Source organism: Quercus suber, unplaced genomic scaffold, assembly GCF_002906115.3.
Source record: "Quercus suber isolate HL8 unplaced genomic scaffold, Cork oak 2.0 scaffold_380, whole genome shotgun sequence".
Classification (NCBI taxonomy): Eukaryota; Viridiplantae; Streptophyta; class Magnoliopsida; order Fagales; family Fagaceae; genus Quercus; species Quercus suber.
This window is the reverse complement of record NW_027069832.1, coordinates 242054-261505: the sequence shown is the minus strand read 5'-3', so window position 1 is coordinate 261505 and position 19452 is coordinate 242054. Positions and strand designations below refer to the sequence as shown.

The window sequence follows — 19452 nt, the reverse complement described above, 5'->3', positions numbered from 1 at the left end:
CTCTCCCTCTCAATTTCTTTTATTTAAAACTGATGAAGTATAAGTTAAATATATATATATATATATATCGGTTCGTTTCGGTTTTTCTTCGGTTTGCAGATCTTGCTGTCACACACCGCACTGGCTGACTTTGGTAACGAAAAAAGCCTACCGATCATCACACCGGGAACCTTGGTGGAGCTTTTAGCGGTCGGATCGGCGTGGTTTCGGGCGGTTTTGTCGGCGCGGTGAATTCTTGAACAGGCCTAGTTGGCTTCCTTTCTCTTTTTTTTGTTTGTTTTTAGCTAACGGATTTCTTTCATCATTTGTTGCTGTGAGTGTTGTAGGGACTGTAAGACTTCAATGAAGATGTTGGCATTATTAGTAGGGATTCTCAACGGCGATTGGGGTTTAGCCCCCATTCCGTTGGCACCTTTCGCCTAATTAGGCTGCTGTTGGTATGGCGACATCGGTCTAGACTCTGCTTGTGAGGGTATGGCACTCATATTTCGAGTTGTCCTGGACTTTAGAGGCTTTCGTTTGTGAGGGCTTTCGTCCCTATCTACTTCTCAACTCCCCAGTGGAGTCGCCAATTTAATGTAGCGGGCCTTTTTTGTTAGATTGGGTTGGGCTGCCTCCTGCGATATTAGGCCTAAGTGTTTTGAGTAAGGGAGTTGAGATCGGTTCAACTACAACTCAACTCGGTCCGGTTTGTGTGCAAACTATGTCTTGTTTGCCAAGAGTATGCTTATGGCAGGCAAAGCTATTCTAGATGAGTCATAGTAGGCATACATGATAATAAAACAAAAAGAGAATACTTCGGCTTCTCAATTAATGTGAACAATTAATCCTTGATTAAGAAAAATAATCACAATAACAATAATTACTTTTATAATGAAAGCAAGTTAATAAGTGGTCAGCATATGGGTCAATCAAGAGAAGAATAAAATCAGAGTAAATCCAGTCTACAGGACCAAAATCAGAGATGGAAGAATGATTCTTCTCAACACAATCAATCTCCCAGGGAAAATCCTGCCGTAGAAATTAATTACTTTGAGGGAAACAAATTTGAATGGTTGGTGCCCAGAGGAAAACCTTTTGCTTTTGGCAGAGAGCAGGATTTTGAGAGGGAGAGAGGGAATTAACATATTGGTGCATGCTTGTCGATCTAACTCTCTATTTTTTCCTTTCTTCTTTCTCGTTTTAGTTTTCCTCTTATTTTTTCTTTCTTTTCTTCACACTTGTTTTCTATTTTGTGGTTCCTTAGAGACGGTTGTTACTCTGATTTTTTTCCCTCCCCTTTCTGGGCATGGCAAGGGTCTCCTTTTATAGTGCCTTTCATGACCAGATTTTACTATTTTAACCCTTAACCACCTTTGTCTAGTCTGAGTGTACTTGCTGACCACCATTGGTTCGTCTGTGTGCCACTCACCATTTCTAGACAAAGGAAAGCTATTTTATTTATTAGTCTGCCGTGGCACTCTTTCCTGCCACGGTGTAGGTGCTCTCTCTCTCTCTCTATCCTCCATGGCATGCACTTAGTGGTTCCAACTCAACTTTGCTTCTTTTGGGTGGTATGTCATCCCAGAAGGATGTATGCCCCAAAAGAACTTGAGCAGGAACCGCAGAATAGGTTTTCCCCTCTCCCCATGGCCAAACCATGCCCTCTTACATCTGACCCATGTCCCATATTGGCTGGGTATAGGTTGGTGGTGTATGAGCCTTGCGCGTGCCTCCTTTTTATGTATGTCAAAAATCTACCCGCTGTTCATGCGTTCACCGCGGTATGGAGGCTTGCCTGCACAGTCTACCGTCCTTCTTTGACCTTTTATGTGGGTTGCTTTATGATTTCCTGCTCCCCTTAGGTGCTGGGCTTTGTTTAATGTTGGGCTCAGTCCGCCCTTTGACTGCTATCATTTTCTGCCATGTCACTCTGTTATTCCTGCTGTGACATTTATTTGATCCAATCTTGCTAGACCTCTTTGGGCTTGTCGTTTATTCTTTCCCCAGTGACACAATATGGCAATTGGTTTTTCATCACATTACTTGCGGGCTCCTATGTTCCATTTGTTTTCTCTTGGGTATCCTTGGCCCATTTGCTTTCCTTGGGCTTACTTGGCCCTTTTCCTAATTCTATGTTCCCATGAGCTTTTACTAACTTCATTGGGCTTCCCTGGCCCAATTACCTTGTTCTCATCTTTGGGGTTCATGGGCTTGCCATCAATCCCTTACTTTCTTTACTTGCATTACTTCAGGCCTGCCATGAGCTATTTTCACTTTACTATATCATATACTGCCCATGGGTTTGCTATTGCTCTCTTTCCGAGCTCCTTTAAACCCATTTGCTTTCTCAAGACCCATTTGTTTATTTTATGGACCTGTGATCCATTATTCCTGTCGCTTGGGCTTAATGGTTTTTTCTATCTGTTTACCAACTCCTTTCTTGCTCGAGTTTTTGGCTCCTTTCTCATTTGACTTCCAAAATGACCGTCAACAATACTTATATTATCTTTGGAATGCCTCAACTGCCGCAACTAATCAACTTCTGTTTTTTCAGCTGGTTCTTGCTCTGTTTCTCTTCTTAGTTGATTTGTTAAAAAGAAAATGTTATGTTTCTCAAAAAAATAAAAAAATAATTAAAAAAATAAAAATACTACTATGTTATTCTTCTGCTAGACTTATTGGGAAGTTGATAAGTGATAGCTATGACAACTTCAAAACCAAAAAATAAAAAAATAAATAAAAAATGGATCTGCTCGTGAGATTCCTAATCATATTGGAGCAAATGATCCTTGTTGAAATCAGACACAAGCTTGAAGCTCCTACAATGGTAGAATCACACATAAAGAGAGAGAAAGAAAAGAGAGGGAAATTATTATGAATGATTTTGTATATCAAATATCTGACTCTACTTCTTTATATATTAGAAACAGAATAACCACTTGGCCAACAGTTAAGTCAACCAATACAAACATGACAAGTGACAAATACCTAACTAAGTGTGCTATGTAAACAACACCCGTTTATTGCATTACAACTCTATGCTACTGTAGCTTTGCACTGCTATATACAAACTAGCACTTCTATATACAAAACTACAATACAAAACTACTACTAAACTGATATCTACAAGGTATTCTATGCTTTAACAAATATCTACAATACTAAAATATCTACAAGATATTTAACACTGTCGTGACGCCTATTAGTCCTTCTTTGAGAACCGTTGAATGTCTATCAATTGCAAGCCACACATTCGTAGATAAGGTTGCCATCCTTGAATCCATCCATCGATTCACAAACCAATACCAACATGACCCTCATCTCAGATTTCCTCCACGCTACTCTTATCACCGCAAATGAACTCCCACGCATACTTCTCACTCTTCTTTTACTACTTCTTGTCATCTTTACGCTCTCTTGCAACTACGCATGGATGAAGAAAAGAACCTCGCTTTTGCTACTGCCTCCGGGCCCACGTGGCGTACCGTTATTCGGGAACCTCCTCTCTCTTGACTCGGAGCTTCACTCCTACTTCACGAGCTTGGCCCAAATCTACGGGCCCATATTCAGGCTTCAGCTCGGCAACAAGATTGGAATTGTGGTGAGCTCACCTTCCCTGGCTTGCCAAGTTCTCAAAGACCACGACGTCATCTTTGCGAACCACGACGTCTCAGCAGCGGGCAGGGCAGCCTCCTATGGTGGGTCCGATATTGTATGGACCCCATATGGGCCTGAGTGGCGGATGTTGAGAAAAGTGTTCAAGATGCTTAGTAATACAACGTCGGACTCCGTTTACATGATTCGTCGTAAACAAGTCCGAGAAACAGTTAGGTACTTTTATAATCGGGTTGGGTCACCCGTAAACATTGGGGAGCAGATGTTCTTGACTGTGATGAACGTGATTACGAACATGATGTGGGGTGAAACAGTGGAAGGGGAAGAGGGGGCTAGCCTAGGTGCTGATTTCAAAGAAGTGGTGTCGTTGATGACAGAGCTTATGGGGAAGCCCAACATCTCGGATTTTTATCCGGGTTTGGCCAGGTTTGACTTGCAAGGCATAAAGAGGCAGATGGATGGGTTGGCCAAACGGTTTGATCGGATCTTTGATGTTATGATAAATCAACGACTGAAGATTGATAAAGAAGGTGGGGACAAAGAGGGTAAGGATTTTTTGCAGATCTTGTTGAAATTGAAGGATGAAGGTGATGCTAAGACACCTCTCACCATGATCCACCTCAAGGCCTTGTTCATGGTACGTTCTTTTCGTTCACAACGTTGTAGTAAATATTATTCGTAATTTTAAGGTTTAGATTAATGTAAATGTGTGTAGTTAGGGTATACATTAATCATTTATTTTAATTTTTTTTTTTTGAAAAATTAAAAAAGTTATAAGAAAAATCAATAACTTTTTCATTTTTCTATACAAGATTTCTTAAAATAGTTTTACTAATGTATGCTCTAAAGTAGGGGTGAAAATTTTATCAATATCCATGAACTCACCTATTACCTACCTTATTTAGATAAGTCTTAACCCAACCCATTTGAACATTTTGGTTAAATGAGTAAAGACCTATTTGGTTATTTAATTAGATGAATCTAAATAGATAAATCCACTAATACCCACTAAACCCATCTAAAATTTAAAATTAAATTGTGGGGCTAGAAAGAGTCAGCCAGTCCCGGCCCACTTCGAACCAAGCCTAAAGGCCTGCGCTAAGGAGGCATCCAAGGTCCGAGGATGTGAGTGTAAGGTCCAGTTGCCCAAGAATCAGTGCCTAGGAAGATTCCTTCCTCGGACGGCCGAGGCCATAAAGTGGACACGCAGCACACCGTCAAGGGGAGTCTTCCTGAGCATCCAGAGAGCAAATAGCAAGTACCAAGCGCCGGCAATGGAAGCATGGTGGAGGAGCATGCCCGAAATGAACTGTCACCTCCACATTAAATACCCTCAACTAACGCCCTGGCCGCATTAATGAGGATAGGACTCCTGAATAGTGCTGCCTTGGGTGCTGCAACCTACAGGAGGAATGGGAATGCGGCTGATGGGACAGGTTCTCAAGTGGCGGCCTAGCTGATCAACAAATGTAGGGCCAGGATCAATTGAAAGAGATGTATATAATGTAAGGAATCCCTCTAGAAAGGGGGACGAAATGGAAAAACCAGAATTAGGAAGTACTGTAGCGACCTGTGTTCTCTCAAACCTTGTAATCAATCTTCAAAGAAATAAGAAGAACTTTAAGCTCTGAAAGGCACATCTGAGGAGCACTATTGTGCACCCCAATTCACGCTTAAGTTATTATAACCACAAACTACCATGCATGGCCGCTGCATTCCTCACTAGGGCCTAGTTCTTGAACCCATTCTCTATAAATTCATTGCAGGGTTAGCTGGGCTTGGGTCCACTCTCTCAATAACAGAGGTGCCCAAAACCGGTCCCTACAATTGGCGCCATCTGTGGGGAGGACTCGTGTGTTAGTAAGGACAACAGCCAAGCATGGTAGGATCAGACCCTCACCAAAGGAACCCCCATCGACCTGAACCGGCTAAATCCCAGCACCAGGGTAACTATGGCGACCCCGGGCGCGGTCAAAACGAGGAGAACGAATGATTTTGAGAGAGAAGCGTGCATACCTCAACAACTAGTGGAAGCCACACCCGCCGGGACGGGCACGTGCTCCAGAGGCACGACAATGGCCCCACCACGCGGTCAGAAGAGGCCCATAGCCACGTATCCCAAAGACAGGATGATAAGGTGGCCATGCAGCGCGAGATAGATAATTTGAAGAGGAAGCTGCGCCATGCACGGCAGAGACGGACCGAACCTAGCCCTGACTTGCCCTCTTATGAAGAAAGTGATGACGAATACAGGCAAGGGTCAAGAACACCCCCGAGCGAGACTTTCTCTCACGAGGAGGAGTGCTACCAGAGGCGTAAACATGACATCCCAACTCCTAGGGGCTTAGGGAGTGACGCCATGAGCAAGGCACTAGATCAGCTCTCCAAGTTGCCCTTCACGCGTCGTATAGAGGAGGCAACGCTCCCTCGGCGGTTCTAGCAGCCAACCTTCACTGTTTACAATGGCAAGACGGACCCCGTGGAGCATGTGAGCCAGTTCAACCAGAGAATGGCTGTCCACTCTAAGAACGAGGCGCAGATGTGCAAAGTTTTCCCATCCAGCTTGGGGCCTGTGGCAATGAGGTGGTTCAACGGCCTAAGGACGAATTCCATAGACTTGTACAGACAGCTGACCCAGGCTTTTGGTTCCCATTTTGTCACGAATAGCAAACCTCCTCGGCCCATAAACGCGTTACTGTCCCTATCCATGCGTGATGGAGAGACTCTCAAGGCTTACTCGGACAAGTATTGGGAGGTTTACAATGACCTGGACGGCAAGTACGACACTGTCGCCATCAACACATTCCAGAATGGACTACCAATGGAGCACGGCCTGAGGAAGTCCTTAACCGGTAAGCCCGCCACCAGCGTGCGGCAATTGATGGATCGGATCGATAAATACAAGCGGGTAGAAGAAGATATGCTACAGGGCAAGGGGAAGGAGAAGGTTATCCCTCAAGAGAGGAGGGATTTCAGGTCGGACCGATATAACAATGCCCGCCCAAAGAGGGATTTCGGTGGGCAATCTGGGGCGACCAACGCCCAAACTGTCAGCGCCGTGTTCCGAGAACCCGTACATAGGGTGCTGGAAAGGATAAAGAACGAACCATACTTCAGGTGGCCGAATAAGATGGCTGGGGAACTTGAGAAGTGCAATCAGAATCGCTACTGCCAATACCACCAGGACCACGGACATGCCACGGAGGACTGCAGGAACCTCTGGAACCACCTGGACCAGCTAGTCCAGGAGGGAAAGCTGAAGCACCTTCTGCACCATTCCAGCAGCCAACAAGGCCAGACCTACCAAGAGACTCGGAGGGACACCGCCATAGGGCAGCCCGCTGGGACGATTAATGTAATCTTGGCTGCACTAGGAAGAATGGGCATGCGCCCTTTGCGAGCGTTGTCTGTAGCCCAACAGCCTACCGAGAAGTCCTAGACAGGGCCGAAGAGGGCCAGGAGGAATTTTCCCCCAGCCTTGAGTTTCTCGGAGGAGGACAAGATTAGGACCACCCAGCCCCACGATGACGCTTTGGTTGTTACCCTCAGAATTGGGGGCTACGACGTGAAAAGAGTGATGGTGGATGGTGGCAATGCAGCGAGGTCATGTACCCAGACCTCTACAAGGGGTTGGGGCTAAAATCGGAGGACTTGACGCCGTATAGCTCCCCCCTGATGAGCTTCGATGGGAAACTCGTCATCCCAAAAGGCACGATCAGGCTGTCCATACAGACCGGCCCAGAGGTGGTGAAGGTGAACTTTGTGGTAGTGGACACCTACTCCCCCTACACAGCCATCGTAGGAAGACCCTGGCTCCACACCTTGGGGGGCGTTGCCTCCTCCTTGCACCAGAAGGTGAAATTCCCATTAGGGGATCAGGTTCTAGAGATCCGAGGTTGCCAGCTCACGGCGAGGCATTGCACGATGGCTGCCATTTCATATCGGCTGGATGCACAGCCCTCGGGCACCACCGAGGAAGGATTATAGCAATCAAAGACCCCGATGGCGCCTCCTGGTACAGCTGCCGAGGAGGCTAAATGTGAGGACCTGAAGAATGTGGCAATTGACGATGACCCAGAGAAGTTCTTCCAGGTCGGGGCCCAACTGCCTCCCTGGGAGAAGGAGGAGTTACTCGAGTTCCTCAAAAGGAACCTTGACGTGTTCGTATGGGACCTCTGCAATGCCCCTGGGATTGATCCATCCTTCATCTATCACAACCTTAACGTCAACCCATCCATGATCCCCAAGAAGCAGCCACCCCGACGCCCGTTAAAGGAGCATGCTGATGCAATCAGGGAAGAGGTCAATAAGCTTAAGCGCGCAGGGGCTATCAAGGAGGTTTTTTACCCCGAATGGTTGGCCAACACTGTGGTGGTCAAGAAGAAAAGTGGGGAATGGAGGGTTTGTGTAGACTTCACGGACCTGAACAAAGCATGCCCAAAGAACCCTTTCCCAATGCCATGAATAGACCAGTTAGTAGATGCGACGGCAGGCCATCCTCGGATGAGCTTCCTAGATGCCTTTCACGGCCATCATCAGATCCCACTAGCTTTAGAGGACCAAGAGAAGATAGCCTTTGTGTCGCCCATTGGGAACTACCACTACAAAGTAATGCCGTTCGGTCTGAAGAACGCAGGGTCCACTTATCAAAGGATGATGACGAGAATGTTCGAGCTAATACTGGGCGAGAGCATTGAGGTCTATGTTGATGATATGGTGGTAAAGAGCAAACCGGTGTCTGAACACTTGGGGGACCTCGGCCGCACATTTGACGTCTTGAGAAAGCACAAGCTACGTCTAAAGGCCTCAAAATGCTCGTTTGGCATAGGCTCTAGCAAGTTTTTGGGATACATGATCACCCACCGTGGAATCGAAGTTGACCCTGACCAAATCAAGGCCCTTCATAATTTGAAACCCCTGCAGAACCCCAAAGAGGTCCAAAAGCTTACTGGGATGATCGCAGCGCTGAACCAATTCATTTCCAAGTCAGCTAACAGATACAGGCCCTTCTATCTCCTTATCAACAAGTGGAAAGGATTTGAGTGGTTCGAGGATTGTGTCGTAGCTTTCCAACAACTCAAGGAGTATCTATCCCGGCCGCCTATCATGTCCAATCCTGAGGCCGACGAGGTCCTATACGCATACCTTGCTGTAGCACCCCACACAGTGAGCCTAGTACTTATACGGGATGACAATGGCATCCAAAAGCTAGTCTATTACGTCAGCAAGTCGTTGTATGAAGCGGAGGTCAAGTACCTGCCCTTAGAGAAAGCCATACTGGCCGTGGTCCACACCACGAGAAAGCTCCCCCATTACTTTTAAGCTCACACAGTGGTCGTCCTAACCCGACTGCCCTTAAAGTCTATACTCTGGACCGCTGATTACATAGGAAGAATCGCGAAGTGGAACATAATTCTGGGGGCCTTTAACATCAAATACATGCCTCGGACCTCCATGAAAGGCCAGGTTCTGGCAGATTTGACGGCCGAGTTCACTGAACCAACTGTAGAAGTGACAGCCGAGGAGACGAACTTCGATGAGAAATCGGTTGGTGCAATCTCCATCCCGGAGCCACCATGTTGGAAGGTATATGTTGATGGCGATAAAAACCAAAAGGGGTCCGGAGTGGGGCTAGTCCTAGTATCCCCTGAAGATCATAACATAGAGAAGTCCCTGAGGCTCGGATTCTTGGCCACAAACAACAAGGCTGAGTATGAGGCGTTACTGCGGGGGATGGTCATGGTACAGAAGTTGGGAGGAAAGTCGGTAGAGATGTTCTCAGACTCGAGACTGGTGGTAGGACAGGTAAAGGAAGAGATAGAGGCACGAGACCCGAGAATGCAAGAGTACCTAAGCCAGGTCAAGCGCTTGACCTTGGACTTCCACCTTTTCAGTTTGTCCCATATTCCCAGGAGTGGGAACAGCCATGCCGATTCATTAGCCACACTCGCAACTTCCTCGGCAGACAGTCTACCTCGGATCATACTAGTGGAGCATCTGGAGAGGGCGAGTGAAGTGGTGAAGGGAGTGATCCTCGTCCATCAGGCTGAGATGGGTCCTAGTTGGATGGACCCCGTAGTGAGATTCCTCAAAGATGATGTCTTGCCCGAGGAGAGGGCAGAGGCAAAAAAATACGAAGAAAGGTCCATCGGTTCTGGTTGTCTGAGGATCTCAAACTATATAGGTGGTCCTACTCTGGGCCATATCTGCTGTGCGTCCACCCCGAAGCGACAGAATCATTGCTTGAAGAGCTGCACGAGGGAATCTGTGGGAGCCACACGGGAGGGAGATCACTATCTCACCGGGTCGTCAAACAAGGATACTGGTGGCTTGAGATGCAGCAGGAGGCCCTAGAGTATGTCAAGAAGTGTGACCAATGCTAAAGGTTCGCCCCAAATATCCATCAGCCAGGAGGGGTCGTCAATCCTTTGTCCAGTCCATGGCCGTTCGCCCAATAAGGCTTGGACATTGTAGGACCTTTCCCCAAAGCGCCAGGGAATAAGAAGTATCTGTCGGTGGCCACGGACTATTTCACCAAATGGGTCGAGGCCGAGCCATTGGCCAACATTAGGGACGTAGACGCAAAGAAATTCCTATGGAGGAACATTGTCACACGATTCGGGGTCCTTTATACCCTCATCTCGGATAATGGGCTCCAATTCAATAGCAAGGCCTTCTAGAGGTACCGTTGTGAACTTGGGATCACAAACAGATACTCCACTCCAGCCTACCCTCAGGGAAACGGACAGGCCAAGGCTATCAACAAGGTCATCGTCAATGGGCTTAAGAAGAGACTGGATGACGCCAAGGGGAGATGGGTAGAGGAGCTGCCCCACATTCTCTGGACGTACCGGACTACGCCCCGGCGATCAACGGGGGAAACACCTTTTGCCATGACTTATGGTGCCGAGGCAGTGATCCCCCTAGAAATAAACTTCTCGACACTAAGGACGAGCTCCTTCACTCCAGGCAGCAATGATGAACTGCTGGGGAGGAGCCTGGACCTGGCAGATGAACGAAGAGAATGAGCAATGATCCAGCTGGCCTATTACCAGTAAAAGCTCAAGCAAGGATATAACGCCAATGTAAAGCTCAGACCACTAGCACCAGAGGACTTGGTGCTGAGAAAAGTCATAGGGGCTGCCAAGAACCTTCCTGGGGAAAGCTGGGGCCCAACTGGGAGGGACCCTACCGAATTGCCTCAGTAGCAGGGATAGGAGCATACTATTTAGAAGATTTAGATGACAAACCTGTACCTCATCCGTGGAATGTAAATAACCTGAAAAAGTATTACTATTAATGAAGAAGTCTCTTTTGGTTCAGATTTTTAGCCTACCATGATCATGTGTCTCGTGTCCTGACAGAAAGACTAAGTGTTAGACAGAACCAAGGCATTGCATGGTCCTCGGACTCAATCCTATAGGTAAACTAACTACTTCAAAAAGACTAAGTGTTAGACAGAACCAAGGCATTGTATGGTCCTCGGACTCAATCCTATGGAGAAACTAACTACTTCAAAACGACTAAGTGTTAGACAGAACCAAGGCATTGCATGGTCCTCGGACTAAATCCTATGGGGAAACTAACTACTTCAAAACGACTAAGTGTTAGACAGAACCAAGGCATTGCATGGTCCTCGGACTAAATCCTATGGGAAAACTAACTACTTCAAAAAGACTAAGTGTTAGACAGAATCAAGGCATTGCATGGTCCTCGGACTAAATCCTATGGGGAAACTAACTACTTCAAAAAGACTAAGTGTTAGACAGAACCAAGGCATTGCATGGTCCTCGGACTCAATCCTATGGGGAAACTAACTACTTCAAAAAAACTAAGTGTTAGACAGAACCAAGGCATTGCATGGTCCTCGGACTCAATACTATGGGGAAACTAACTACTTCAAAAAGACTAAGTGTTAGACAGAACCAAGGCATTGCATGGTCCTCAGACTCAATCCTATAGGTAAACTAACTACTTCAAAAAGACTAAGTGTTAGACAGAACAAAGGCATTTCATGGTCCTCAGACTCAATCCTATGGGGAAACTAACTACTTCAAAAAAACTGAGTGTTAGACAGAACCAAGGCATTGCATGGTCCTCGGACTCAATCCTATGGGGAAACTAACTACTTCAAAAAACTAAGTGTTAGACAGAACCAAGGCATTGCATGGTCCTCAGACTCAATCCTATGGGGAAACTAACTACTTCAAAAAGACTAAGTGTTAAACAGAACCAAGGCATTGCATGGTCCTCGGACTCAATCCTATGGGGAAATTAACTACTTCAAAAAGACTGAGTGTTAGACAGAACCAAGGCATTGCATGGTCCTCGGACTCAATCCAATGGGGAAACTAACTATTTCAAAAAGACTAAGTGTTAGACAGAACCAAGGCATTGCATGGTCCTCGGACTCGAGCCTACGAGAAAACTAACTACATCAAAAAGACCCTAAGTGTCTACTTCGAAGAAATTCCACCTAGTCCTTTGGACGTGAAAGGTCCGACTATGCATACACGCCTTCACGTTATTGCAACTACTGTCGCAATTAGCCGAGATACAATTGAAGTTAAAACTACACAAGTAAAAAAAAAAAAAAGGGACAAGAACAGAGTTAATAGCAAAACAGAAGCAAAGACAAGGCAAACAGGTCCTTGCAGTGTCCAAAATGAGGCGAAGGAAAGGCGCCAAGGAGCCTACTCCTTTCACTTAATTGCCCACGGCAGCCTCAGGATCCTCTGAGCTCTTACCAAGTGGTATGGCTTGCAAAGGCACGGCAGGAATGGCAACTTCCCTGGAGTTAGAAGCCTGGGCATCAGAGGAAGGCTTTACAACCTGCTGGGGCGCTTCCTCATGAGGGCCTTCACTCGGTTCAACCACCCCGGGAGGTTCACTCCCTTGAATTGGCTTATCAGTGGGTCCAACGACTGAGGCTCCCTCACCTGGAGTAGCAGCAATTTCCTCAGTAGCCTCATCGGCCTCAGAGCCATCTGGGGCAGCCTCGCGGATGGCAGGGTGGTAGTACACACTCTCCTCCTTCCACAGGTCAGACGAGGCCTCCATCCCAGCTTGTTTGAGGGCTTCACCCCAAGTCTGGGAGCAGTAGTGCCTGCATACCTCAGGGACCTGGGATTTGTAGGCAGCTGCTGTCTCGGCTGCCCCAGCAGCATAAGCTGCTTCCTCAGTTTCCTCCTTAGAGGCCCAGGCCTCCTCCCTACCCTGGTCTGCCTCCAACCTAGCCCTCACAGCTTCCTCTTTGGCCTATTCAGCCACCTTTTTGGCCTCCTCAGCATCAGTCATCCTCTTCTTGAGGTCAGCTATCAGCTCCTTGGCGATCTTTAGCTGCTCTTCTGCCTCGCCCAGACGCCTCGACTGATCCTTGGCCTGCTTCTGGAAGCCAGCGAGACCTGACACTGCATTGTCCCGAGACCTGGTCATTGCCTTCAGCTCCTCCCTGGCCACAGCGAGGTCGTCTTCGGAGGTCTTGAGGGTCCGAGTTGCCTCCAAGCGCTTCTCGCGCTCTGCATCCATGACCTTTCCTTGATCGTGAGCAGCCTCCTCCAGCCTATAGGTGGCCTGGACAGCCTATCAAACAACATGGGAACATAACAAGCTAAGGAAAAAAAAAAAAACAGGGGAAGACAGACCGAAGCCAGAAAAATCACAAGTAATAAAGGACTCACCATTCCCAGATATCGTTTAAGGCTGAGGAAGACCTCCCTGCTCCTCATGGTTCCCAGCTCCGCCATGTCCGCAGGAAGTAGCAGGCACCTCTCCACCGCGTCGGCCACATATGCGCCTTCGCCCTCCCTAAAATCCTTGAGGGAGGAGTCATCCCTCAAAGGACTCCCATGGAGCGTTAGGGCGGGGAGCCAGGCCTAAACCTCGGGTTGGGCATCGACCTATTTATCTTGGCCTCGGGAGCCTATTTTCAGCTGCTTCGAGGGACGCCGAGTGTCATCCCCCTTCCACGTGGGCCTGGCCTTGTCCTCAATAGGCCTCTTGCCCTTATCCTTTTTCTGTTTGGGATCAGCGGGCTCGTACCTGGGCGACAGATTCTTCTAAGGTGAAGCAGGAGGAAGCCTGGACTGGGCAGAAGCTGACCTGGTCTGGGCAGGCAAAGTCTTGGGCGGAGGAGGAGGAGAAAGCTTTGGCTGGGACTTTCCCGGCTGGCCCTTGAGTAAGTCGAGCAAGCTGGACTGGGACTTCTTTTTGTAACCCATCTCAGGACGAGGAGATGTTTCTGACACGAGGAAGTCTGCTTCGGTCAGCGAGGATCACCCAAGTCTCCAAAAGGGTCCTCGGGTTGGTGGACTTGTTCAAACGCGTCAAAGTCGTCCTCGGCAGGGCCAAAATCTGCAACTTCCTCTTCCCTCTCTAGGTTCTCTTCTGAGGGCTCTGCGAATCTGAGGGAGGAAGAGGGGCCTGCTAATGTGACGCCTTCTGGAGCGGAGGGATCCTCGGGAAACTGGAACCCGTCCTCAGTCATAGTTATTCTCTGCAGCCGAGGATCCTTTGCTCTGATCACGTGCTTTGGAGCCGCGAACAATTTTTGGATCGGGGTGTACCCCAAGATTTTATGAGCGGTTCTAACTTGATGGTCAACTTCATTCTCGAAAGCCGCCGCCTTGAGCACCTTCTGCAAATCCTCCCTGTTGACCAGGCTGAATTGGCACGCGTAGGTGTGCGGATCTGCAGAAAGAAGACACATTCATGTTAGTAACCAAACAGTAAAAAAAAAAATGACGCATGGAATAAACTAAAATCTTTGAACCCCTTCCTACTCCCACTGTCCCACCTGGTGTCCCCTCCGTCGTCGGGCAGTGAAGGCCATCGTGCCACTCTCCGGACACGATGAGAAAATCCTCATTCAGCCCCTTGCTGGACTCAGGGAGGCACTGGATAAGCCGGACCCTATCGTCCCTTGTCCTCATGTAGTATGACTTGTTCTTTAGGTGTTAAAGGTTGTAACAGTAGGTCACGTTGTGATGGGTCAACCTTAGCCCCATCTTCTCGTTCAGAGCGTCCACACAACCCAGAATTCTGAAGATGTTGGTGGCGCACTAGGTGGGGGTTAACCGAAAGTATGTAAGGTAGTCCCTCGTCACCGACCCTATGGGGATTCTCATGCCACCTTCAAGGAAGGTGATGATGGGTATCACCACTTCGCCCTCTTGCCTCCGAAGGAGCCACTCCCCTTCCTCACAATACCTCAAGCCCACGTTGGCCGGTATCTTATAGTCGACGATGAATTTCTCCATCGCCTCCTCAGTATAGACATACTTCTTAAGTCTACCCATCCCAAGTAACGCCTAGGAGAACTAAAGAAAAGAGCAAATGAAAGACAAGGAGAAGTAGAGGAAGAAAGCTCAGAGAGGGATAGAGCGACTTACAGAAATTAGGAGGAGCTCCTTAGATAGGCTTTTTATGCTGGGGATGTAGGTGGAAACTTTGCTGGACTCAGGATATGTATGTGCAAGAGCTCTGAATTGCGAGTAAAGAAGGGGAAAAACAGTTCGAGAAGGTATTTATACCCCAAATCGAGGAACCATGCGGGTTTTCCCGCCCATAAATGCTAGGCGAATCCCCACCATTAGATTGTCATCCGCCCATTGAATGTGGGGAGCACAGAGCCGCCCGAATTTAATGAACGACACGCTACGCACACCGAAACGTCAATAACGCGCCTTGGGCAGGTGAAAAGGCTCTGACACTGACATGGGACAAGACTCGATTGGACGCGGAATTAGGCCCGAGGATGTCAAAATCCCCCTCTCCGCCCGAGGGTGCGGACAACAAGATTTTGAAGGGCTATTGTGGGGCTAGAAAGAGTTAGCCAGTCCCGGCCCACTTCGAACCAGGCCCAAAGGCCCGCGCCGAGGAGGCATCCAAGGTCCAAGGACGTGAGTGTAAGGCCCAGTTGCCCAAGAATCAGTGCTGAGGAAGATTCCTTCCTCAGACGGCCGAGGCCATAAAGTGGACACGTAGCACACCATCAAGGGGAGTCTTCCTGAGCATCCAGAGAGCAAATAGCAAGTACCAAAAGTGTCGGCAATGGAAGCATGGTGGAGGAGCATGCCCCAGATGAACTGTCACCTCCACATTAAATGCCCTCAACTAACGTCCTAGCCGCATTAATGAGGATAGGACTCCTGAACAGTGCTGCCTTTGGTGCTGCAACCCACAAGAGGAATGGGAATGCGGCTAATGGGACAGGTTCTCGAGTGGCGGCCTAGCTGATTAACAAATGTAGGGCCAGGATCAACTGAAAGAGATGTATATAATGTAAGGAATCCCTCTAGAAAGGGGGACGAAACGGAAAAACCAGAATTAGGAAGTACTGTAGCGACTTGTGTTCTCTCAAACCTTGTAATCAATCTTCAAAGAAATAAGAAGAGCTTCAAGCTCTGAAAGGCACATCCGAGGAGCACTATTGTGCACCCCAATTCACGCTTAAGTTATTATAACCACAAACTACCATGCATGGCCGCTGCATTCCTCACTAGGGCCTAGTTCTTGAACCCATTCTCTATAAATTCATTGCAGGGTTAGCTAGACTTAGGTCCACTCTCTTAATAACAGAGGTGCCCAAAACCGGTCCCTACATAAATAAACCCACAAAATTTCCTCAAAAAAAAAACCCACAAATACCCAACACCGCATTCCATGAAGACCTTAGTGAGGAAGATATCATCAGCCATCAGCCTCTCCTTGAACCCACTGAATTGCATCAACCACCGCAGCACCAGCAACTTCTCCAACTCCAAAAATGTCGACACCACTGCGCCGGGGACTCTCCCGGCCTTGATCGCCGCCGCCAAGTCCTTGGGCAAATTCTTCAACAACCTCCCAACCTTTGCCAGCACCATCAGAGCCTCCTCTCTGTTCTTGTCCTTCGCTGATGACCCCTCATCGCCTCCTCCTCCTCCTCCTCTGCCACCTCTGTCACTGTTTCCATTGTTGTTGTTGTTGTCGTCATCTCTGCCAGGGAATGATACGGCATCGTTTGCGATAGAGAAAGTGGTGAGTAGGTGGTGGTGGGGCTTGTTTTTGTTGTGGTAGAGAGAGAGACAGAGGTGGAGGGAAGTGGGTGGCGGTGATGAGGAAGAGAGAAATGGACGGTGAGGATTGGGTTTGGAAAGAGAAGCGTTAGATCAAAACTCTTTGAAAGTGTAAGGGGTATTTAGGTCATTTTGAGTATTTAAGGGTATTTTGGTAATTTTGAAAGTCAATAGAGTATTCAACTAATTTTAGAGGTACTTGGGTTAAATGGGCAAGTTACTAATTAAATGGGTTAGATAGGTAATGAATAATTAATTTATATATAAATGAGTCATAAATGAATAATTACACACCCAACTCATTTATGACCCAACCCGCTCATTTGCCACCTCTACCCTAAAGACATATTTTAGTCTATTTTGAAATGAATCAGTAAGCAGAAAGCCTTATAAGTCAAAGGGAGTCATGGTACAAAGGCTCCAACTTAAAAATGATACAATGATTATTGTTGCACACGATATGTGAGTTTGAGATGAGCTGAATTTTTTATCTTATCTCTACTTTCGGCTTATTTTTACTATTATTTATGAGTCTCACTACACTTTTTGATATTATTCATGGATCCTACTGTACTATTTAACTTATTTTTTTAATTTTTTTTTACACTTTTAGAAAAAAGTTTTTAGTTTCAGCTAAATAAACTGTTCCAAATAGACATTACATATTGTATATATTCTAGTTGATATAATGTTTTGAAAGCATGATTTCAACTTTGATATTATTCATGAATCCTACTATACTATTGAACTTATTTTTTAACATTTTTTCTACACTTTCAGTAAAAAGTTTTTAGTTTCAGCTAAATAAACTGTTCCAAATGGACATTACATATTGTATATATTCTACTTGATATAATGTTTTGAAAGCATGATTTCAACTTTGTTTACCGTAGACACAGTGTTTAACCATGACCAATTAAAAAATATATTCTATTTCTAGTTCTCGCATTAATATTACAATTGTGTGGAGTCATTTTATTTGATAGCTAAATTGTCTAGCAAGGCCTCCACATAATGTAATCTAGTGTATAATGTGAACAGGATATGATGGTCGGGGGGACAGACACATCCTCCAACACAATTGAGTTTGCCATGGCTGAAATCATGAACAAACCGGAGGTGACGAGGAAAGCCCAACAAGAATTGGAGGCTGTGGTTGGCAAAGATAACATTGTAGAAGAGTCTCATATTCACAAACTACCATACTTACATGCTGTAATAAAAGAAACATTGCGGTTACACGCACCCGTGCCATTATTAGTCCCTCGTTGCCCAATTGAAACATGCACCGTGGGAGGCTACACCATTCCAAATGGGTCTAGGGTCTTTGTGAATGTATGGGCGATACAAAGGGACCCCTCTATTTGGGAAAATCCATTAACTTTTGATCCAAAGAGGTTCCTGGATGGTAAATGGGACTATAGTGGAAGTGACTTTAGTTATTTTCCGTTTGGGTCTGGTCGAAGAATATGCGCTGGAATTGCAATGGCTGAGAGGATGATGATGTATTCACTTGCTACACTTCTGCATTCTTTTGATTGGAAACTTCCCCAAGGAGAGAAGCTGGACCTTACAAGTGACTTTAGTTATTTTCCGTTTGGGTCTGGTCGAAGAATATGCGCTGGAATTGCAATGGCTGAGAGGATGATGATGTATTCACTTGCTACACTTCTGCATTCTTTTGATTGGAAACTTCCCCAAGGAGAGAAGCTGGACCTTACTGAAAAGTTTGGGATTGTGCTGGAAAAAAAGATCCCTCTTGTCGCAATACCTACCCCAAGGTTATATGATCCATCTATGTATGAGTAGGATTGCCCAAGGCCTAGGCCTAAGGTCCCTACTACAAAAAACTTCTACCCCTTCATGAAGAAGGCCGCATCGGCCATTTTAGAAAGTCCCAAAATTTATAATAATAAATTTTAAAAAATGATTCTGCATTTTATTCTCACAAGTACTATTAGAAATTCTATAAATTTTACTATAGGTGGCATGCCAATAAAAAAAAAATAATTAAAACATTCATTAACTAGATGTTATTTCATTAACAATGACTAGAGAACTGTTACAACAAGTCCTAGTTCCATATTTTTGGGTCGGTTATGACTTGTGAATACTTAACAAATTAGTTAGGGCCAGTCACATGTATGAGATGACTAAATCTAGACATCACAAAACGAGTCAAAATTCGCTACCTCAACCCGAACTCAATTTTTTTGAATTGAATAAAAAAAATGGGTTGATGCGTGCACTGTTTTTTTTTTTTTTTTTTTCGGGTCAACCCATCCCAACCTAGCTAACACGTGACCCAACTTGTCTTTTAAATTTTTTTTTGGGTAAAATATAATAAAATTAAGACATAGTTGGTTTACTTGTTTGTTATGAGCATTACATTACACAACCCAAACTCAATTGACAAATTAATATTAAGATCTTTTTTTCTTTTTTTTCTTTTTTTTTTTTCAAAAAAAATCAAATTTTGAAAATAATTTTTTTTCAACACCATTAAAAAAATATATTTACATTTAACGTCATTCAAGTACAATGACTTGAAGAAGATAATTGAGACTTTTATCTAGTTGCATGCAAATGAATTAAAAGATGACTATTGAGGCATTCTTTCTTGTTTGAGTAACTGATAAGTAAAGATTTTTACATATCAAATGACAAAATACATACCAAAATAATTTGGTTGCAGTAAACTTAAAAACATATATTTAAAATTATAAACGTGTATGAGAAGAACTTATAAGTGTAAAAAGAGTAAATTCAAAGTATATCAAAGAAATTGGCATAAATT

General features: G+C 45.8%; 1 protein-coding gene across 1 annotated transcript; it reads left to right on the top strand.

Annotated features, from left to right (window-relative positions):
- Positions 1-3200: 3200 nt before the first annotated feature.
- On the top strand, positions 3201-18594 carry LOC112024523 (flavonoid 3'-monooxygenase CYP75B137). Its single transcript, XM_065760749.1, has 3 exons — positions 3201-4234; positions 17697-18231; positions 18361-18594. The coding sequence occupies exons 1-3, from the start codon at positions 3293-3295 to the stop codon at positions 18462-18464; spliced, it is 1581 nt and encodes a 526-aa protein (XP_065616821.1). The 5' UTR covers positions 3201-3292; the 3' UTR covers positions 18465-18594.
- Positions 18595-19452: the final 858 nt, after the last annotated feature.

Coding starts and splice junctions, on each gene's coding strand:
- LOC112024523 (XM_065760749.1), top strand. CDS start 3,293: ATGACCCTCATCTCAGATTTCCTCCACGCTACTCTTATCACCGCAAAT. Junction 4,235..17,696: donor ACCTCAAGGCCTTGTTCATG/GTACGTTCTTTT, acceptor TAATGTGAACAG/GATATGATGGTCGGGGGGAC. Junction 18,232..18,360: donor AGAGAAGCTGGACCTTACAA/GTGACTTTAGTT, acceptor TTCCCCAAGGAG/AGAAGCTGGACCTTACTGAA.